A 23,973-nucleotide genomic window follows, 5' to 3' on the forward strand; every position below is an offset into this window, starting at 1 on the left:
GATGGTGCAGACCAGACCTTCAGACATCTGTCCTAACATCATCTTATGTGGATCAGTGTCGAATTTTGTTTGTTAACACCACTGTAAAGCACCTTGGAGCATTTGAAGGTGCTATGTAAATGCAAGTTGTTATTGTCTTGGCGTGTGTTAGAACATTATATAACACATACAAGTAGGCAAAGGAACCCATTTCAGGGAGAAGCAATCTTCGTCCCGTTTCATCTGCAGCCAAGAATGTTCAGTTGGCTGCAGGAGCAGGATTGGAGGCATGTGGTCCCGGAAGTCCCCACCACTGGTTGGGGTGATGGTTTGCCAGCAAGGCCCTGGTCTCACGCCATTTTCCAGGAGTCCCTCCCCTCTCCACCACCCTGAATTGAGTGACGAGCTGCCTCCTAACCATCAATTGGCCTTTCAATCAAAAATGGGAGCTTACATGCCAGACCAATGTCGTACAGAGTCACAACCTGGAAATTAACCAGGCTTGAGGGTCCCAACCACAGGACCAAATTTCAGCCCGTAAGACTCAAGTTTTATTCACATGGAAAGATAGAAAGAAAATTCACACGATGGAATAAAGGGCGAGATTTTTAAATTAATTTTGAGAACATATATTGTCATTATCTTTTTGAGGGTTAAAAATTGAATTGTTTTGTTTTGTGTCCTCTCCGTAGTTTCTATGCGTACAAAAGTTACGAAGGTTCAGTGGCACCCAATGTAGCTCTGACACCACTCCCCCAACAGAGGAATGGACGACCCTCGCCATCGGCCACCGCAGTCACACACAACATCCCGACTCCAAGTGAAGTTAACAGACCTCGGAAAAGGAGGACAACTGCAGACCTACAGCTAGAACAGGAAACAGCTGCTCCACTTGCTGCCGTGTTTCCTGCTGAAGACAAAGATTCCGATGCTGAAGTGGAAGTTGAGAGCAGAGAAGGATGTAAGTTTAATTCGCACAGATATCTGAACACCACCCCACATCATCCCTATTGAAAGGGTAGATGAATGTCCCGCTTCCAGTCCTCTCTCAACTCAGCACTTGAGTCATACGCCTAGGTGATTGATTTACATGCTTTACCTTCCAGTCAATGTCTCTCCACACATGCCATCACAAGAGAGCTCTTTTGAGTAATTGCATAGGCAGCACAGAAACAGGCCTATTCGGCCCAACCTGTCCACCCCGATGTTCATGCTGCACTCGAACTTCCTCCCACCTTTTATCATCTAAATCTCCCATCCACACCCTCATTCCTGTCTCCCACAAATGCTTGTCTAGCTTCCCCTTAAACATATCTATAATCATTTCAACCGCTCCCGATAGGAGCGAGTTCCACTCTTCAGGTGAAGAAGTCTTCTTCTGAATTCCCTATTGGATTTCTTGGTAACTATCTCATATTGATGACCTCTGTGTGCGTGTGTGTGGGTGTGTGTGTGCGTGTGTGTGCGTGCGCGTGTGTGTGCGTGCGTGCGTGTGTGTGTGTGCGCGTTTACTCTTCCCCAGAATAGACCACAAAACATAGGTAGCATGGTGGTCCCAGCTACAGGGTCCCAGGTTCGATTCCGACTTGGGTCACTGTCTGTGCGGAGTCTGCACATCCTCCCCATGTGTGCGTGGGTTTCCTCCGGGTGCTCCGGTTTCCTCCCACAGTCCAAAGATGTGCAGATTAGGTGGATTGGCCGTGATAAATTGCCCTTAGTGTCCAAAATTGCCCTTAGTGTTGGGTGGGGTTATGGGGATAGGGTGGAGGTGTTGACCTTGGGTAGGGTGCTCTTTCCAAGAGTCGGTGCAGACTCGATGGGCCGAATGGCCTCCTTCTGCATTGTAAATTCTATGATACTATGAGCAGAATTAGGTCATTCGGCCCATCGAGTCTGCTCTGCCAGTCAATCATGGCTGATATGTTTCTCGTCCCCAATCTCCTGCCTTCTTCCCCTATTAATCAAGATGAAACACCCTCTCATTATCCACTCCTATCAAAACCTTTCATAATTTCATCCCCACAGCCTAAAAGATGTACAGAATAGGTGGATTGGCCACGCTAAATTGCCCCTTAATAATTTAAAGAACCCCCCCGCCCCCCCCAAGTGGTATCATTACAAATTTAGAAACTTTTGATTCCAAGGCCCAAAGTGGGGCAATGCATAGGGAAACTGATGTATAACTGAATTTACTCTTTTGCTAATTTAGCACGGTGGAACTTAATTTACGGAAAGCAATTATTTCCTGTTAAAATAGCAGGGAAAAATACCAGATGAGTATCCCACAGTTTACCTTCAGAGTCGAGGCTTCTCTGATGAAAGGAGAAAAATTAAGTTATGGGCTTGGTAATGTCACCCGACAGCCACTGTGGAGTTGACACCCCCCCCACCCCCAATTCGGATCTTTACCTGCCAGATATATGCTGTGTTCCCCAATCTCAACTGGAGCAGCAGCATTTCAGTGGGCCTCGGCCTAGGGAGAGGAAAACCAGCCAGAGGTTCCCACCCGAGATAGCCGATCACCGACTTGTGTCGGAAAGTACCGATCCATGGACATTTTATGAAGGCAGGCTTGGCCTTTCCCTCCACTAATTGTTTAGACTCCCACGTGACAAATGGTCACCTGATCAAGGTACCAGAGAATGGTTAGCACCATTGAACTGTACCCTGGAGTAAACCAGCAGTTTCAGGAGAAGGGGTGAGAAGCAAAATAAATCGCTTGGAAGAAGAGAGCCATGAGGAGAGGGGAAGATTGGAGATCAATTTAAAGTTTATTTGTGTGGCTGCACAATATAGTTCTGAAGAGCTGATATCAACAATAAAGCTCTTGTATTTGTAAGCGCACATTATAATGCAAATGTATTTTCCCTCCCACAGTCACATCATCATTGTCTTCACTTTCTTCTCCCTCCTTCACTTCATCTGGCTCATCAGCAAAAGACCTGAGCTCACCCGGGGTGCAAGTTGCATCGAGTGGTGTCTTCGAAAATCCAGGCCACACGGATATGCACAACAGTGGATTAGAAGTGGAACTAGAACACTTGAGGCAGGCCTTGGACAATGGAATTGACACCAAGGAGGCCAAGGAGAAATTCTTGCATGAAATCATTAAGATGCGAGTAAAGCAAGAGGAAAAACTGAATGCTGCTTTGCAAGCCAAGCGCAGTCTGCAGCAGGTAAGACATGGAGACGCTTATAAGATATCTGGAATTTGGAATAAATACAAACAAATGGCAACGGTGGCGAACCTACATTCGCCGTCCTCATACAGATTAACATTCTCCCCGTGTCTGCCTGGGTCTCATCCCCACAACCCAAAGATGTGCAGGGTAGGTGATCATTTTTTGATCACTATAATCAGCACTAACTGCATTCCCATGAACAGGTAACACTTATTAGCTGAACCCTCATTCGAAGAATTGCAGTTTTGTTGAAATATGAAGGGCTGGATTCTTCCGCCACGCCCGCCCGCCCGATGCAAGATCGCGAGACACGGACAATGGAAAAGTCATTGACCTCGGGCGGGATTCTCCGGCCGTCGAGCGGGCGCAGCCAGAGAATCCTGCCCGGAAGCACTGCAAGAACCTACAGCATTTGTGATATTAATGAATTAGCCTGCTATGGCCTATAGTTGTGATATTATTCAAGCGGAGCATTGGCAAAGTATAGTCCGTGTGATTGTACAGTACCTGAAACACCAGTCGGATTCAGAATGCCACGTTTGTGCAATTGAACAGTTAATTAGACATGCTTTAGAATAGTCTCTCACATGATATTTATATTGCAGATTGCTAATATTGCCTTGGGGTCTCACTTATATGTGAGGAGAATTCCCACACTGGCTCAAGCAACAAAAAATCTAATTCCACATAATGAATTGCAATTTGACTCGCCTTCCCCGGTGGCTGACAAGGCTGCTAGAAGCCATCCAGCAAAAGGCCACTACGTTGACCTGTATGTGCAGGCTGAACTGTCTGCACCTTGAATGCACTGCCCCCCGATGTACCAACAACATCCACTGATTGATGTGTTCAGTGTACTGCACAGGACTCTGTACTGGCATGCTGACCGAGATCAGACCCCTGTTTGGCCAGCCCATCCAGTTCTTGAGTCCATACTGTCTTGCACAGGAAGTGATGTTATCAGAAAGTTGGGGTTTGCCGGGGCCACTGGCTGAGGGGATGAAAAGAGTTTTGCTTACAGGAAATGCTGTCTTTGTTGTCTCACTCCTTACAGCTAAGAAACAAAAAGTTTTTTTTATATATATATATATACTGACTTCATCCATTGATGGACATATTCAGATGATTGAAATGATGATACCCACTTCTATTAGTGAAACCACACTGGTTACAAATAGAAGAAAATCCCATTAAATGAATTCAGTCTCGGACACTTTTATATCGACAACAGTCTCTTATACCACAGGACATAAGAGCAGATGGAGGCCATTCGGCCCATCGAGTCTGCTCTGCAACTAGGAATAGTTGCTAACCAGTAAATTTAAGTGAAAGAAATGGAACATTAGGGGCCCTTTTTAGCAGTATTTTAAAAAATTGTTAACAGAGCTACAGAACCATTCTAGCCCTGACTGAAGAACACCTGATAAAAATGAGCTAAGAGAAAAGCAGTTCTGTCTGGTCTTCTCAAATGCATCTACCGGAGCTATCAACAGACAGGTCAACCATTGAAGCCGCCAAAAACGGGACTCGACTTGCAAGCCCAATATAAAATGTGAACCGCTAATGTGAGTGGTCGCCAATTTGAAATACGATTTTAAAAAGTAACACCAATAATTAACATGGCACGGTTTATTGAATGAATTGTACAAAGATACTTTTGACCAGAATGAAAGCATTTTAAAATCTGTTGTCTTTGGCAACCAATTCAGAAAATGTACCGCGTTCATTCTGAGTCACTTTGGCATCATCGTCAGGCTCCCCCTCTGAATCAGATGCAGCTTTGTTGCTCCCTCCACGACAAATTATCTTCCTTTCCATCCACTGAGTTGGATATTGCTCATTTCCTAGATGATCCAATGACAGTTTGTGCATTTCAGTAGTAGCATGTCGCGATTTGAAACCAAAACCACCCTAAACATCGAGTGACGAAACGCGCATATTTCCACTCTTTGTGAAGGCATTTTCTCTGCCAACCATCCACCTATTCCATTTGGTGCAAAGACGATCCTTGAACGGCTTGTTCAGGCACACATCAAATGATTGAACTACAGACATTAGGCGTAGTAGCAGAAGTAGGTCATTCGTCCCATCGAGTCTGCTCCGCCATTCAATGAGATCGTGACTGATCTGATAATCCTCAATTCCACTTCCCTGCCTTTTCCCCATGACCTTTGATTCTCTTACTGATTAACAATCTGTCTATCTCGACCTTCAACATACTTAATGACCCAGCCCTCTGCGGTAAAGAATTCCACAGATTCACCCCCGCTCTGAGAGAAGGAATGCCTCCTCATCTCTGTCTTAAATGGGCGGCCACTTACTCTGAAGTCCTGCCCTCTGCTCCTAGACTCTCCCACAAGGGGAAACACCCTCTCAGCATCTACTTTGCCAGGCCCCCTGAGGATCCTCAATAAGATAACAAGCTCCCAATGGCACCCAGGAACCAGGTTTTTGTGGGTTTCGAGAATACAATTTGTCAGGTTGGAAAAACTGGTGTCTTCCTATAATGGTTCTCCAATGAAGAACAGACAGCAGGATAAAACAGAGGGCTGTACTTGGAATTCTCAGGTATCCACTTAAGCGCTGCTTGAAGACTCATCAACACCATTAACGTGCCTTTAGAGGACAACAGTTCCAGTATAATGACTCCAGACTCTTGAAAAAATAATTATTCATCTGAAACATGACATAAGTGATCTGCATGAGAAGGAAGGATCTTGGTGTTGGTATTCGCATTGTTTTAACACATTGGTGAATTAAAATGTGGAGATCCACCCAATCCTTTGGAAAGCAAATTTCCCATGTAAACATTAATTTAAAAGAAATAAGAACAGAAAATAAAAAGCCACAGGCCTGAGACATTAACTCTGTTATTTCTCTCCATCGATGCTGCCCGGCCTGCTGAGCATTTCCAGCATTTTCTGTTTTTAGTTCAGACTGGCAGCATCTGCAGTATTTGTCTTGTGCCCTGCTGTGTACGGTGAGGTTTTTCAGTGAAACGCAGCTTGCTTGGCCATTGAATTGAGTTCTGCGCAACTCTTTGCTTCGTAGGAACTTGAATTTCTCCGTGTCGCTAAGAAAGAGAAGCTACGCGAAGCAACGGAGGCGAAGCGTAACCTGAGGAAAGAAATAGAGCGCCTCCGAGCAGAGGGTGAGAAGAAAATGAAGGAGGCGAACGAGTCGCGGATAAGGCTAAAGCGAGAACTAGAGCAAGCAAAACAAATCCGGGTCTGTGACAAAGGTTGTGAGGCTGGGCGACTGAGGATCAAATATTCAGCACAGGTAATCATGCCCATCAAGACTGGTGTCATTTTGTTCCAACCCCAAACGCACACTAGCACTTTGTTTTATTTGTTTTACTTGTAACCATGCTTTGGATTGCAAAAGCGATGCTTGAATGTTCTATTACAATTTCGCTGACAAACCACAAGTTGTGAGAACAGGAAAGCCAGTGTCTCGATACGTCTGAGGAACACTGATAAGGTTGACTAAGATCTGTTGAGCACAGGGTGTCTGAATGTGAACTTGAGAATGAACCCTGTTGATTCTGAGCTTGGGCGCAGTATCAGTATTAGCTGGGGGATGCAAGAGTGGGTGCGTTTTTTCTTTTCCATTTGTTTCAATATTCCCCCCCAATTTCTAGTTCCGCTGACACATTTGACCGACATCTTCCAGGCCCTGTTCCAAATAGATTTCTTCAAATCCAAGTTAGACCACAAGCTGGAGAAATGTAACCTGTATCTGTGCCCGGTGTGAATTGGACCTTGCACTCCAAACACATACCCCAAAACAATACAATCCAGACTCGGCTTGAGGGTGCTGGTGAACATAGCTGGCAACTCATGCGCACCAGTCGCCATTCCCAACGCTGGACCGTAGGAAACCTGGCTAGCTTCAATGGTGAGCCAACACGGCCCATTCGTAGACGTTGCGGGTGGGGTGAAGGGGAGGGGAGGCAGAGGTTTTCACTCTACCAGCCAAGCAATGCAGGGGGCGAGATTCTCCGACCCCCCCGCCGGGTCGGAGAATCGCCGGGGGCTGGCGTGAATCTCGCCCCGCCGGTTGCCGAATTCTCCGGCACCGGATATTCGGCGGGGGCGGGAATCGCGCCGCGCCGGTTGGCGCCCCCCCCCGGGCGATTCTCCGGCCCGGATGGGCCAAAGTCCCGCTGCTGGAATGCCTGTCCCGCCGGCGTGGATTAAACCACCTCTTTTACCGGCGGGACAAGGCGGCGCGGGCGGGCTCCGGGGTCCTGGGGGGGGGCGCGGGGCGATCTGGCCCCGGGGGGGTGCCCCCACGGTGGCCTGGCCCGCGATCGGGGCCCACCGATCCACGGGCGGGCCTGTGCCGTGGGGGCACTCTTTTCCTTCCGCCTTCACCACGGTCTCCACCATGACGGAGGCGGAAGAGGCCCCCTCCACTGCGCATGCGCGGGGATGCCGTGAGCGGCCGCTGACGCTCCCACACATGCGCCGCCGGGCAAAGTCAGTTTCGCGCCAGAAGGCGGGGCACCAAAGGCCTTTCCCGCCAGCTGGCGGGGCGGAAATCAGTCCGGCGCGGGCCTAGCCCCTCAAGGTTAGGGCTCGGCCCCTCAAGATGCGGAGGATTCCGCACCTTTGGGGCGGCGCGATGCCGGACTGATTTGCGCCGTTTTTGGCGCCGGTCAGCGGACATCGCGCCGATTACGGAGAATTGCGCCCAGGGTGCCTCGTTATCCAGTTTTTGTTTTTAAATGCCTCTCCCTGCACTAGTGGGGGAGACACTCTCCCTAACTTGCTGTCCCCTCTGATCACTTAGAACAGAAACTGAATGTAACAATTCTACTGTTGGGTGTAGGACGTTACTGCAACATGTTGCATCACCAAGTTAAAAAAGCTATACTGTGGAAATACACTTCACTGACCAAGTTCACAATTCCCAGCGAATCAAGATGTACTTTAATACAAACCATGAGTAAAATAGTACATTTAGCTATAATATGAGACGTGAAGGGGTTAAGATTGCAAAACCATTAAGCATTCCTCTGCCAACTCGCTTCCAAATATGAACAAAGGTATTGGGAATGGGGAAAGTGGTGTAGATTCAAGGCATTAACAATCAAATGAGGAAAGAGGAAATGATGCCGATTTCCATTTCAACATCATGGGAAGTTGCAGAGGGCAAGCGTGCCAGACTAAACAAATTGAGTAGGGACTGCGACTTGGGTGTCACCCACACTACATTTCTGATTGGGGGAAATGGATGACATTCTGTGCAATCCATCTGTGTTCGATACTGCAGTGTTTACCGTACATTTCTCACACAACACCCAAGGGAAAGGATTAGGTCAAGAAACACAAGCAAAATAAATCCCATCAGTGAGTGAAAATGTTCTTTCCCTTGTCACATTATTTCAGCTTCAGAAACACTGCTTTGAAATGGGATAACATGGAGTACCTCGAAATGCATAGAAATAAGTCTTACTGAAGAAGGGGCTGGTTTAGCGCAGTGGACTAAACAGCTGGCTTGTAATGCAGAACAAGGCCAGCAGCGTGGGTTCAATTCCTGTACTGGCCTCCCCGAACAGGCGGCGGAATGTGGCGACTAGGGGCTTTTCACAGTAACTTCATTGAAGCCTACTTGTGACAATAAGCTATTATTATTATTGTTATTATAACACCAGTCGCTAGCTTTCGGAGCGCAGCTCCTTCATCAGGTGAGTAACTCACCTGAGGTAGGAGCAGCACTCCGAAAGCTAGTGATTCCAAATAAACCTGTTGGACTTTAGCCTGGTGTTGTAAGACTTCTTACTGTGCCCACCCCAGTCCAACGCCGGCATCTCCACATCATAAATGCATAGAGCTTGTGCAGAAACCACATCAAAGGCATATGAAACTAATTAGAATGGAAACATGACGCCACCCTTTTCTCAGTGGAGCTGCTTTGTGTTGCATTTTGCTGGTCGAAACTAATTTTCACGGTAGTTATTGTGCAGTGATGGAACTTTTAATACCCTCTAATGACGAGCGCTCTCCTGTTGGATAATGGAAATTGGGGGCCAAGGTTAAACTGGGGGCTAAGGTTATGTGTCAAGTTCTGGAGCCAGGTTTAAACCCACACCCTTCTGTATCTGTTTTGAACCTTTACTGAGATTTAGAGACATACAAATATTGAGATTAGGTTCTGCAACAGTTGTGTTGGATAATTGGGAATGTGGATAATAGAACTGTGTATGGTGTAGTGTGTGTATTACGTGAAGGCATTGGCACAATAGCCACAGAGGATCTAGAGCAGAATTAGCTCAGAATCAAGATGATGTTAGTTGGGCTGTTTTAAGACCTGGAAATTGAACCACACAAACCAGGAAGGCTCCAGGTTACAACACTGATCTGTGCTGATTTATCTGATCTCTACATCAATGCTGGTCCATGTTAGTTGGCCTCCGTACAGGACCCCTGAGTTCCCGGTGTGAGTGCTGTCCATTCAGGGCCCCACTGAAAGTACATGTCACTCTGGAGGTGAGGGGAGGGAAGGGACGAGGCTCAGCTGTGCAGCCCTCCTTCATTCAGTTTCATGGCCTGTAGTTTCACAAGCTGTGTTAATGTCACGTTGAGACGAAAATGTTCATCTATTGCAAGTATTTATCTTGTTTTAGTTTATTTATGGTTCGCAGATGTTATTTCTTTGTTGGATTGAAAGATGCTGCAAAGTGAGTTCTCAGTCATGGTCAGGAGGTGCTGTTGATCCCACAGGGAGAGGAGGAGGATGGGTTGGCTACTCACTTTGGCATGCGTCCTAACAGCTGGTCATAGAGCGGTGGCAGCCTGCTGTTCTCCGTTTTGGACGGGTAATGGTTTGTGCTCGAAAAAGAGTGGCAAAATAATAATAAAGCAAAATTAGAAGGGAGGTTTGATAATGAAATAGTCCCAAGACAACATCTCTGGCATTAACTACACCTGCCAGCAACCCGTAAGCTTTTCTGCAATCTATTTGCATGACCATTTTCACCTATTTCTTCCATGTGTTGTATTGGCTGCCGTCTCTTCTAATTAAGATTTAATTGTCAAGCTAGCAGTGCTGAGTATTAAGGCACAAGCCTAATCTAGAGTTACAGCTGAGCCAAGGATTGTTCGTTATATTGTACTAGTATCCTCAGTTGCAAACCAATTATACCCTCGCAGACGCATCAATTATCTTGCGAGGGGAAGGCCATGCTAAACATGGGAGGGGGGAAATGACTAACAAAAGTCCAAAGACTCTTAAAATCTGCATTAGCTGTTGCTGACAACCAAGATGTAACTAACTAGTCTCATAACTTGCAGCCCAATATTCTCAATCAGAGAATATTGCCAGCTCTGTTCTTGCACTTAAGGTATTCCGTGGGAATAGTTTAATTTTTTGTAACAGGAAAGTTGCAAAGGGTTTAACCGTTTGAAAGCTAAGGAAAGCAAATTCTGTAGTAGAAGATATGACGGAGTGAAAATTTTTCCTATTCAGTAATACGGGCCGCGATTAAACGGCCTTGTCGCGCCCGACTTGGTGTTGGGCGAAGCCGTTGAATCGCGCGAGAGGCAACCGAACCTCATGAGACGTCGCGATCTGGATCTTGCCCTCACTGGGCAGGGTGGCACTGCCAAGGGATGGGGCCTGAGGGGGGCCATGCCCATGAAAAGGGTATGGGGGGATGAAAGAGTGGGGGGGTGAAAGACTACATGTGGGTGAATACCAGTCTGAATGTCACCCAGAAGTCTGGCGGGAAACACCCCACCAAGCTCACCCAAATTGACACTTGGGCTGTATGCTTCCTCCCAGCCGGGCGCAGTAACGCCAGGGGCGGGATGCGGACCACCTAAAGGTCCATTGACCTCGGGTGGGAATTTCGGTCGCCGGGCGGCATGGCTTGAGAATTCCGCCCTTGGAAATGCTTTGGTTGAATTCCACCCATGGCTACAAACCTATGAGCTGTTTTGAAAATCATATTGTGAATGAATTGGAAGACAAAGAATGGAATGTGTGAGAACCTGGTTAATGTGTCTCGATGCAGAAGGGTAAAACAGATGATTTACTGTAAATAAAGGACCATCTTGGTCTCTTGCATTCACGTTCTGTTCCTTACCATAACTTGGAGTATATAACTGCATCGCTCAGCATTGTGATAATGTGATTGTTCACCAGTTAGAATGAAGATCATTCCCTGTTGTAAATACAAGCCTTGTTTTTCACACAAAAACATTCTCTTAGAACACTGAGAGTTCCAGGAGCTGAGAGAAGCAACATCGCACCACATTTATACAGCTTTCCCCAGAGTCCCACAGAGGTGATTTGCCCCAATGGGTGAACTGTCACTTGATCGGAATGTTAGGGACAGGAGTAAGTCTTTTTTTTTCTCTATAAATTTCGAGTACCCAATTAATTTTTTTTCCAATTAAGGGGCAATTTAGCGTGTTCAATCCACCTAGCCTGCACATCTTTGGGTTGTGGGGGCGAAACCCACGCAAACACGGGGAGAATTTGCAAACTCCACACGGACAGTGACCCAGAGCCGGGATCGAACCTGGGACCTTGGCGCCGTGAGGCAGCACGGCTAACCCACTGCGCCACCGTGCTGCCCTAGGAGCAGCCCTAGTCTTTAAGCTCCTCGAACATCAAACTAGCCACCAGACATTGTATCCTTCCTTGATTGTCAGAAGTTATCACTGAATTACCACCAGAACTGTATACTATTCAATACTATAAGCATGTGCTCTTCTTGATCTTAAATATCCCCTAAGATGTGGTCCATTTCCTAAAGTCAATCCCATGAAATAAGTAAAAATATTGTGCCTCTGTCAGTATTCCCCCACTCGTACAATGGACCTCCCATCATGCACCTTTTGCTGTTGACGTCGTGCCCCTCCCGCCACTGAATAAAATGTGTACAATTTACACAGAACCAGCAGGTTTATTTTACCCAATTTCACTTTTATTTTTCAGATTGAAGAGTTGCAAGTCAAGTTACAACATGCTGAGGCGGATCGGGAACAGCTGCGTGCCGACCTCCTTCGGGAGCGAGAAGCACGGGAACACTTGGAAAAAATGGTGAAAGAGCTTCAGGAACAACTCTGGCTGAAACCAAGCAACTCCACCACCAGCAAAGTGGTTTCAAAAGACAGTGAAATTTAAAAGAAGATGCATGCAGCTGTGTGCTTGTGTGTGAATGTATGCGTACCTATTCGTACATACACACAGAGGATACCAGAGTTGACTGTTTTCGGAGAAAGAATGTTACTTCAGACATGCACTGAAGCTACCCTCCCCTAAGTGTCACAGCGCAGCACCGGCGATGGGCGCCTGTCGTTTCTGCCAGACTTCAGATACTAAACCGTTCCCGAGAGACTTCACTTCAGTTCGGCACCGAGGAATTTTTTCTGATCTTTCATTTCTCTCTGCGGCGCATCATACAGTGTACAGGATTCCTGGCTGACTGTCAATTATAATACCGAATAAACGAGAAGGGAGAGGAGGAAGAAAGGGTCGGGGCGGGGGAGGTAGCGGGGCTAACAGTACCTTCTCTGGTTCATTTACAGAACCCTTCAAATTCTACTCTACTTTTGTAATAAGCTATTGAAGTACAGAAATAAACACAAAGAAACTGTTTTGGAAAAACAGCAAGACTTGATTTTGAACCAAGTTTGAAATACGTGCAGTTGTTCTGAAACCTTTTGCTTCTCCCGTGATATTTCCCGGGCGGTTTCCCCAGGAGAAGGCTGCTGATGCTGCCAAAACTTTTCATTTTTTCTTGATTTAGAGGACTTACCCCACGAGTCAGACGAGAAGCCATGAAAACAACATTACTGCGAACCCCCTTCCCCCTTCAACACAAGAAAAATGGCTCGTGGAGACTTTCAAAAGACACTTTCAATCCCCCTCCTCCTCCTCCATCTTCGGTTGGAGTATCTTCAGCTGTGGGGGGGGGGGGGGGGGGGATGTTAAAACTTGCTTGGCCTTAACAGTGACAGAGCATTCTACAGAAAGACTTGAACATTTTCGTTTTTTTGTTTGTGTTTTTGTTCGAGAAAAGGGATAAATGGATGTGTTCAGAATGCGATTCTAGTTCCAGTGCACTTCAGCTAAAAGGAGAAAACAGATGGAGGAAGAGAGCAATGTCACAAATAAAAACTGGGACAATTGTTAAGAGATTACATGCAACAACAAAAATAAATCGTTACGATTGGGACACCATTCCAAAATATATTCTTTTGCAACCAACAAATTTAATAAAAGCAGCTTTTTGTAGTAGCTGCTTGAGTCTGTCCACAGTATTTACAGCGCTCATTTGTTCATGGAATTATTGTATTTTTTTCAGTTTTGTTTTTTCGATTGTTATTTTGTTATTTTTTTTGTACTATTCGGTGATTCTTTCTGTTCGCTGAACTAACATGTGCAGAGTACAGGATCAATTGGGTACCTTGCTAGTCAGGTATACATGGTGCTCCCTTAAACATCAGTGATAGGACTACTTTATCATGTGAGCAGACATCACTTTTGTTAAACAAGCTGCAATAGAGCTAAATTCACATGGACACAACTTTTGCACAGAACAAATTTGGCTTCATTCAGTTAAATTGTCCTCACTGCTCCGAACTTGTAATTTAGATCACTTTCTGGGGTGAGGAGTGAAGGGTGCAAGGGGAAACTTCTGGATTCTTTTTTTAACCCTTTGCACTTCTTGCTTCAGTCCCGCGAACGATTTTGGTCTGACGTTCAGGCACCCAACTTGATTACTAAACAGACATGAGGTTTTACGTCTTAAGGAAAGCAGGAGTATTGATTTTTTTCTCTCTGTTTGCTCCACTTTTTATTTTGGTTCCCCCTTTCCTATCCACGTATTTAAAAGGTTTTCCTTCACTGTTACCATTGTCCCCACTGAGGACCATTACCTTGGCAACAAAACAGGAATGTCACCTGGGCCAATGTCGCCAAGGCGCCCAGCATTAACTCACGCTCTGACTTTTGAGGACCGTCCTGGGTAACCTAACCAAAATCAGCAATCTGGGCATGGAGACAGACCTGCTTGTTAGTGTGGGCTGGTTTAGCTCACTGGGCTAAATCTCTGGCTTTTAAAGCAGACCAAGGCCAGCAGCACGGTTCAATTCCCGTACCAGCCTCCCCGAACAGGCACCGGAATGTGGCAACTAGGGGCTTTTCACAGTAACTTCATTGAAGCCTACTTGTGACAATAAGCGATTTTCATTTCATTTCATTTCATTTCTATGGCATGGAGCTAGCCACCTTGGCCGAGAATTTGCTGCAAATTTGTATGGCAGCCAAGACTGTTGAGAACTGTGCAGGGGCAGTGGTGGGAATGATGCTGACAAAAATATCACAAATCTATGTTCGGTACCTGCTTCATTTTCTCCAAAGTCCACGTAGGACCCAATAAGATCTAGTAACCTGATGTTAGTGTAATTCTCTGACCATACAAAACCACACACATATGTTTTTCTCTCTTAATACTTAAAGACACCCGCTGCTGTGTTTCATTAATAAGGCTAAAAAAAAATATTTATCACATGGAATGAATAAAATAAAATTTAAAACGTTTTAAGATATTCTGCATGAATCCAGTATAATAACCAATGTTACTGTGAGATTTATGAGGTGGACCTCTAGGATTTCGGTGCAAGTGAAAGCTATTAATTGGCAGAGTTGTCAGGGCCGTTCGAGTTATGGGTTGTGTATGATGTCAAACGAGAATCTGGAGGAAATGGGATGAACATTGTAAACTTTTTTGTAAGGGTGTAACTCCCCTGGATTGTGACAATCCCAATACTTCATGGGAACCAGCTTCACTTTTGTGAATACAAAATTTTAATACAAAAAAAAAAATTCCCCCATTATGAGTGCAATGCAAATGGAGCATAATCATATTTATGCAATTATGTGGAATATTTCTGCTTTATCTGGTTTTTTTTCTTAAATGAGGAAACTCAATATCTTTCATATGCATGGAGTTCAATATTTCTACCATTCAGTACTCTTTAACGGGCATTAAAACTTGTATATTTAAGGGGTTTTATGTTTATATAATATGCAACAAGAAAAGTCAGCCTTATATGTCATTATCTCTCCTTTCCTGGTGTCTCATGCAATCTGTTTTATTGACGTTTTTTTGTTTGATTCGGTAATGCAACAAAAAAAAAAGGGAGAAATGGTGCATTCATAGCCACTGACTCTCTTGGCAGATGATATGCCTTTTTTGTTCTGTTGTAAGCCGCTTATTGTTCAGTCGGTCGTGAAGATTCACATTACTTTCGAGTTTCAAATAAATCGTGGGTGGGCGGGGGGGGGGGGGGAGCAACAAAAAAAAAAGTCAGGTAAATCTTTTTTTAAAATGAAAACATTCTTCAGCAATAATGCTTTATACCCGAGGGGCAGCTAATTATACCTGGGTTTTTACACCAATATTGTCGAGAGTTACTTGACGGAAAAGAGTTTTTTTTGTTGTTCAAATAGTTTTTAGTTGAATCTGGTAGAGTTTTGCATGCAAAGGAGAGAAAAGTGCAGAAAAGGGTTGATTACATCAATAACAGCAGCAAAATATAGTGTTTTTCATATTTTTATGTCAATGTAGTTTTTTTTAATTAGTTTTTTTTATACCGGTTAGTTCTTTGTGTGTGGCGTGCGTGCGTTGTCATGTTTTTTTTAAAGTAATGTATACATAACACGTAAGCAGTATTTTAATCCTTACAGCACAGTAATACAATAATCTATTATTATATGGTGCAGTCTCTGTTTTGACTCTACTATTCCCATTGGCTATTGTTTGGTCAACCGATGCCAGTTATTTCCGTATGGTAACGAGGGATTTTTTTTTTTTTAAATATGAAAATCAATTATAAACTCACGCTTTGAATAAAAGCCATGAGCCTTCTACTCAAGGGGACCTATTGGCTTAAAAACCCAGTAATCATTTTAAACTGCTTCACTACAAACTGGCCAATGTACAAAACAAACCTTGGAAATACTTTGTTTTCATTTTATGCTGTGTATTATAAGTGTATATTGTGCTCACCTACTTTATTTTTCTCTCCCTCTGTTCAATACATCATTGTTGCCCTGTTAATTCATTGTGTTATTGCTCAAATTACTGCAGCCAGTAATTGCTTAGTAGGAATCCCCTCGAAACGGGTTCCTCCTCCATCCTGCCCCACACACACTCTCACCCCTCCCCCAATTACCCTCAACACTTGCCTTTTCAGTGGTGCTCGCAAAGTCTCTCTCTCCTAAAAGGGGCTGGTTTAGCACAGGGCTGAATCGCTGGCTTTTAAAGCAGACCCAGGCAGGCCAGCAGTACGGTTCAATTCCCGTACCAGCCTCCACGAACAGGCGCCGGAATGTGGCGACTAGGGGCTTTTCACAACTTCATTTGAAGCCTACTTGTGACAATAAGCGATTTTCATTTTATTTCATAATTCTGCCCCCGTCCTAAAAAGCTGTTGTTTTTTCAAATCGGATTTTTACTCTCCTCGAAATAGTTTTTTTTTTTTAAACATGGATGACTGTTTTTTGATCATGAATGACACTATATTTTGGACTATTTACTGCTTTCTCCTTTTGCGTTAGTCAGCAGGATTCACGGTCGTGTTCCCTATGCATTTCAGCATATTTATATTTGATTTTCTCGTACATAAGCTGCTGCTGAAATAAGCAACTTAATTTCCATTCTTTAGAATATTTTTATGTAATAATAAATGTACGCTTTCTTGTTTATAACTGCCTAAACAAAGATGTCGCTCAGCTTATTTATCCACTGTGCCGTGTACATGTCTGTCTTTTTCCCCTCGCCTCTCCTCACCGTTCCACTCCTTACCCTTTCCACCAGTAATATTGTAAAATAAAGGACTTGATGAGATATGTATGAAATAGCAATGCAAAGCCACAGTTTGCAATGGACACAGTGACTGAATGTACAGTGTATAGATGGCATTACCATCAATAAAAAAAAAGTTTGCCCAGATTACGATTTTTCATCTTTCTGACTAGGTCCATGTGCCACAGTGACATTCGCCTCCCAAAGTGAATAATTGTTTCTGTCTCTATCAGAAGTGATGACCTTTTTGTTCCAGTTATATTGTGGCTACATGGGTTGCACTGAGGTCTGATCACCCGTCCGATGTGCAGGTGACAAACTGAACATGAGAGACAAATATAAAGGAGTGTAAAACGGGCAGCACGGCGGCGCAGTGGGTTTAGCCCTGCTGCCTCACGGCGCCGAGGTCCCAGGTTCGATCCCGGCTCTGGGTCACTGTCCGTGTGGAGTTTGTACATTCACCCCGTATTTGCGTGGGTTTCGCCCCCACAACACAAACGATCTGCAGGGTAGGTGGATTGGCCACACCAAATTGCCCCTTAATTGGAAAAAACAAATTGGGTACTCTAAATTTATAAGAAATAAATAAAGGAGTGTAAAACAAAAAAGTACTGAGTGGGAAAAGCAAATGGCGCCTGACTTCCAGTTTCTCTTTATCCCTCCTCTTCCTCAACTCCTGGTTTCTTCCGCGGTACGGTTCCATTGGGTGCTAGAAGCTCTCTGATACCTTGGGAGGGTTGCCATCCTTAATCTGTTCCCAGGCTAATTGATCAAGGGAGGCACCATAGGCAAACCCAACCTAATACTCCCCCAAGTCCCACAAACACCCTTTTAGCAGAAAGCATTCCGGCTGATTATTCTCTCCCCAGGACTGAGGGCGATTGGAGTGACCTTAGTGCCACCCTGTCTTGAGTCAGCTCATACTTGGATGTGAATTGTGCAACAGTGGGCCATCAGTGACTTGGCATAATTCAGGCGGTTTCTTCATCATTGAAAGCATAGTCTGAACCGTTGGCTTGTAATGCAGAACAAGGCAGCAGCGTGGGTTCAATTCCCGTACCGGCCTCCCTGAACAGGCGCCAGAATGTGGCGACTAGGGGCTTTTCACAGTAACTTCACTGAAGCTTACTTGTGACAATAAGCGATTATTATTTAGAAACAAAACAGAGTCTAGCACATACAATCTAGGCTGATACACCAGGTTCCGAGGGAGTGCTGCATTGTCAGAGGTACTAATTTTCAGGTACGACATTAAGCCGAGGCCCTGTCTGCCCTCGGGTGGACAAGAAAGATCCCACGGCACTGCTTTTAAGAAGAACAGGGGAGTTCTCCCAGTGCCCTGAGTCAACATTTATTTATCCCTTAACCCGCATCCCAAAAGAACAGTTTATCTGGACATTATGTGGGATCTTGGTGTGTTTCCTACACTTCAACACTGACTATACTTCAAAAAGAATTCACCAGCTGGAAAACATTCTGTCACATCTTGAGGTCATGAAAAGTGCTCTGTAAATGCAAGTCTTTATCCTTTTCATATATAACGTGGATTTCACAGGGCTGTGCAAAGCGACTTCTATCTTGGTGCATCGCTGTTGATGCTGTTACCATTTAACCTCCACCCACATTTAGCGAAACCACTGCAGGCCACTGAATTGTCAAAACTAATCTAGGGCAGAGATAATTTCTTCCTGTCCACCCAGAATAGCAGAAGATTTAGGTTGAATCTTTCTTATCAGCATGAGGTGAATCTCCCGATGAACGTTAACCTTTCAGAACAATGAACTTACCGTTCATATTTTTCTCCTATTGTTTTATCTCCCAATGATCGGTGGGTGACCTTTGCCATCGAGGAGCTGACTGGTCCAAGCTCCCTGCAATGCCACGCTTTTACATACAGTACGGTGCATGCACAAAATGTTGGTTCAGTTCACCCTTTATTCGCTTCCCCACCACCCCCATCCCTTCCAGGGTCATACTCGTTACCTAACCCCATTGGCAGAATCGCAGACTCATAAAAGCATGAGGTGTGGGGACTGTTTTAATAATGTAAACAGAGGGTGGCGCAGCGATTAGCACTGCTGCCTCACGCCGCTGAGGTCCCGGGTTCGATCCCGCCCCTGGGTCACTGTCCGTGTGGAGTTTGCACGTTCTCCCCGTGTCTGCGTGGGTCTCGCCCCCACAACCCAAAAAGATGTGCAGGGCAGGTGGATTGGCTCGTTAAATTGCCCCTTAATTGGGGAAAAAAAAAAGAATTTGAGTACTTCAAATATAAGCTTGCATGCAAAGCCCCTTGTAGTCAAATAGCCTCCCACTTAATGGCTTGGGCTGCGAAGGAAGAATGGACATTTGGGGCAGGTACAGAAGGAGCTCAAATGGTGTGTGTTGAACCAAAGGCTGGGCAAGCAAGAGGCATCACTGAGAGAGGAAAAGTGAGAAAATCCCCAATGAAAACTGGGAGTAAACAACCTCCGCGTCGCCGTATATCAACACCGAGCTCGGCACTAACGGAGGTTCACAGCTGTAGTCTAAACAGGGCTAAAGATTTTGACCCCCCCCCCCCCCCCCCCAACCCCAGGTCACCAGGCGCTTTGTCTCAGGCGTTGCGCTCCATTTGATGGTAATGGTAAGCGATGGGAGCTTCAGTTCAACGTTCAGTGACCTGCAAGCTGTTCTGCAGACAGAGGTTCCCCAGAGTGTTGGCTGAGATTGAATATTCACGTGGAAGGGCCCATTCCCCCAGCAGCAATGATTGATATGTTTTATATTAATCAGAGGGCTGCTGTTCTATTAATGTGCAAATTACATGCGACTGCTCCGTGTGGATCAGAAAGATGATTGCTCTGTGAGTTCGCGGAGGACATTAAAGTGAGAATATTGCTGACGATTCACGATTGCCTGCAGCACAAGATATCAGCACCTTTAATATTGCTTCATTTTGTTTTAATGTTAGTCAATTTCCATTAAGTGAATAACTTATGCACTGCAAAATGTTGTTTGCTTATGACACCCAAAGCACCCAAGACATATTAACTTTGTAGCATAATTACTCTGCACAATAGCTAAAGTGTCCGACAACCCCCATAGTTTAATGAGAAAGTGACCACGCAGAGCAGGAAGGAGCCAGTTTGACCCCTGCCCTCTGCTGAATGAGTTGACCTCACTTGGCGAGGCGCATCAACAAAAAGGGAAGACTTGCATTTCTATGGCACCTTACGCGACCTCGAGACCCGTACAGCCACTGAAGTGCTTTTTGAAGGGCAGCCTCTTTTGCAATGCCGGAAATGCAGCAGCCAATTTACGCACAGCAAGATCCCACAATGGCCAGATAAAAGCAAATGACTGCGGATGCTGGAATCTGAAACACAGACCAGAAAACGCCTCAGCAGGTCTGACAGCCTCTGTGGAGAGGGAAGGGAGCTGACGTTTCCAGTCTGGACCGTCCATGTGATACTGACCAGATGATCTGTTGTAAGTGATGTTGGTTAAGGGCTGAATATTGGGCCAGGCCACCTGGTAGTTGCCGGGTGATCTTTTTCATTCGCCTGAAAGAACAGGATGGGCCTCAGTTTAATGCCTCATCTGAAAGACAGCGACACCGGCAATGCAGCACTTCCTCAGGACTCGTCAGCCGAGATTTAGTGCCGCAACATTCTGACCCCCAGAGTGGGGGGAATCGTGCAAATCATAGAATTATAGAGAATGTAAAGTAGCGAAAGAAACCATTCAGCCCAGTGGGTGTGTGCTGGTATTTATGCTCCACACCAGCCTCTTACCTCATCCCACCCCATCATCGCCTTCTGTCCATTGTCCCTGTTGCGTTTATCTAACTTCTCCTGATTTGAATCAATACCATTCACCTCAATACTCCATGCAATCGTAAATTCCATATTTTCACCACTTTCTGGGTAAAGATGTGGCTCCTGAATTCTTTGTTGGATTTATTGATAGAATCCATACCCTGCAGAAGGAGGCCATTTGGTCCATCACGTTTGCACCGACCCTCCGAAACAGCACCCTGTATAGGCTCATGGCCCCACCCCAACCCGTAACCCAATAACCCCACTTAACCTTTTGGTGAGACAGCAGTGCTAACCACTGTGCCACCGTGCCGCAGCGATGCCCAAACAGCTGGCAGCATCACGACTGGTGGGCCAAGGGCTGTTTGAGTCGAACACTTACAGCTGTTTTGTACTGAGGGCACAAAAAGAAAGCTTCCTTTGATTTGCTCTGCTCCTTGTCGCTTTTCTCTCTGTTCCCCATCTGGGATGGGGACAATGCACAGTTTAACCTTTCACCCAGTGCTTGCAGTCACCTTAATGTGTGGCTGATTAATTCAAAGGCTCCTGTTTAATTAAAGAAGGTCCCAGTTGTTTCTGAGGAAGAGGAGAATAGACTGCTTTACATATGGTAGTTTCCTCAGGGTCCCTCCGAGAAGAGCTTGTGTTATGTTAACTTAACTCATGTCCTCAGCCTCTCCAGGAGAGGCTTCAGGCACTATGTGGGTGTCAGTGATGTAGACGGTTATCCTGATAGTGGTTAATGAGTTGCTTTATTGTATGTTCTGTGGAAAATGAATGAGCTGTCCGTCCTCTCCTCGGTTTATCTCGGTGATTCTGTCTCTTGTCCTTGAGTCAGATATTCATGGGTTCAAGTGCCCAGCCGGAGCAGTGCAAAGTGTCCGAGGTGCTGTCTTTTGGATGAGGCCAATCTGTCGGTTTAGATCGATGCAAGAGATCCAATTGGAAGAGTTGGGATTTCTCCTTGATGTGCCGGCCAGCACTTAACAAGAAAACAACAACCAATAACAGCTAAATAAAACTTGCAAATGTTGCAAACTTGAAAAAAAACTCCAAAGTTGTGAAAATACACAAATATCAGACAATGTCGGGAAAGAATTGATAGGCTATCACAATTCCAGGTTGTACCTTTCAATGCTTTGGGGGTTGATGTGTAGCCATCTCAGATGGGCACCTGCAAAGGACCATGGGAACTATGGCCAATCCAAGACTCAGACACACTCAGAGACTGTGAGTGTATTTGCAACCCAGATAGCTAGACGCGATCGAAACCCCCGCTCGTTTGCATTCTAATGGCTCATTTCCCCAGAACAAAAGAACTGTACTCAGGTAACCGATAACAGATACAGACTAACCGGCGCCGCTCCCTTTCCTAAGAAAGCCCAAACAGCCAAGGTCAATGACCGCTCAGGACACACCCAGCCATCAAGGCACCCGCCCCTTTATTGGCCGTGATCGAAGCCTGTCGAATTATTGGTCCAAACCTAAGGACCGCCCTAAAGAGCGCGAAATCCCAGAGGGATAAAAAGAGACACAGCCATGTGCTCGGTCTCTCTTGGCCCCGGCCTACGCCTAAAATCAAGTGTAGCATTACGACCACAAGACAAGTTCAAGACCAACGATCGCTACCAGACGGTTGCGCCCAGCAGAAACAGAGCCACTTCTTCTACCCAGCTACGCAAGATACGGAACAAAGGCCTTGTTCATCTGCAAAGAGCCAGTTGCCCTGAAGTTAAGTATAGGTTATTGTAGTTGTTAGGTATAGTTTAACTTGTAGTGTTTTATGTTGCATGTCGAAATAATCCTTGTGTGTAAATAAACTATCTTTGAACTTGAACTGACTAACTGTTGTTTGGTCTTTGATCGATGTCCGGTAAAGCCTTGTGGTGGTATCATTTGATACCTGGCGACTCTGAAAAGCAGTATTATCATTAATATCTGCCATATCTAGTTAAATTGGCAACATTATTGGTGCCCATTGGTGGGATAGTATTGCACTCATTACAAAGAGCAACATTATTGGTGACTACGGTGCAGATTGGCAACAGATGAAAGGTATACGAGACGTCCCTTTCGTTTTATCTGTTTGCCTCTCTCTCTTAATTCTGTATAGTTCCAGAATTTCCTACTTTTGCAACCCAAATAGTTCTGTGAGAAGGTGCAGTCTCGGTGGACCGAAAGGCTACCTTCTGCACTCTGGGGAGTCTATGATTCTAACCCAGCTTGTCGCCTGTTTGTGAGATTGTGCTGTGTACCAATCGATTGCTGTGATAATCCAATCTAATATCCTCTCAAAGTGCTTCCCGTGTCCACAGGCGGCTATCTCCTGACAGTGCACCGGTATCCGTATTCCGATACTTCCTGAGTTTATCCCAGTATCCGTATTGTGATATCTCCTGACTGTATCCCGGTATCCGTATTCCGATATCTCCTGACTGTATCCCGGTATCCGTATTCCGATATCTCCTGACTGTGCCCCGGAATCCGTATTCCGATACCTTCTGACTGGATCCCGGTATCTGTATTCCGATATCTTCTGACTGTATCCCGGTATCCGTATTCCAATATCTCCTGACTGTGCCCCGGTATCCGTATTCCGATACCTCCTGACTTTATCCCAGTATCCGTATTGTGATATCTCCTGACTGTATCCCGGTATCCGTATTCCGATATCTCCTGACTGTATCCCGGTATCCGTATTCCGATATCTCCTGACTGTATCCCGGTATCCGTATTCCGATATCTCCTGACTATATCCCGGTATCCGTATTCCGATATACCCTGACTGTATCCCGGTATCCGTACTCCGATATCTCCTGATTGTGCCCCGGTATCTGTATTCCGATCACTCCTGACTGTGTCCCAGTATCCGTATTCCGATATCTCCTGACTGTGTCCCGGTATCTGTATTCCGATATCTCCTGACTATGCCCGGTATCCATATTCCGAAATCTCCTGACTGTATCCCGGTATCCGTATTCCGATATCTCCTGACTATATCCCGGTATCCGTATTCCGATATATCCTGACTGTATCCCGGTATCCGTACTCCGATATCTCCTGATTGTGCCCCGGTATCTGTATTCCGATATCTCCTGACTGTGCCCCGGTATCCATATTCCGAAATCTCCTGACTGTGTCCCAGTATCCGTATTCCGATATCTCCTGACTGTGTCCCGGTATC

The 23,973-nt window shown here is 45.5% G+C and overlaps 1 protein-coding gene across 1 annotated transcript in view; it reads left to right on the plus strand.

Moving 5' to 3' along the window:
- Positions 1-17,139, plus strand: part of skia (v-ski avian sarcoma viral oncogene homolog a) — a 191,545-nt gene extending 174,406 nt beyond the window's left edge. Inside the window, exons 4-7 of the mRNA XM_072478052.1 lie at positions 672-940; positions 2,857-3,155; positions 6,213-6,443; positions 12,114-17,139. Coding sequence (XP_072334153.1) covers positions 672-940; positions 2,857-3,155; positions 6,213-6,443; positions 12,114-12,302 — 988 coding nt within the window. The 3' untranslated portion in view covers positions 12,303-17,139. The remainder of the gene's footprint in view (positions 1-671; positions 941-2,856; positions 3,156-6,212; positions 6,444-12,113) is intronic.
- Positions 17,140-23,973: the final 6,834 nt, after the last annotated feature.

This window comes from Scyliorhinus torazame, chromosome 16, assembly GCF_047496885.1.
Source record: "Scyliorhinus torazame isolate Kashiwa2021f chromosome 16, sScyTor2.1, whole genome shotgun sequence".
Lineage (NCBI taxonomy): Eukaryota > Metazoa > Chordata > Chondrichthyes > Carcharhiniformes > Scyliorhinidae > Scyliorhinus > Scyliorhinus torazame.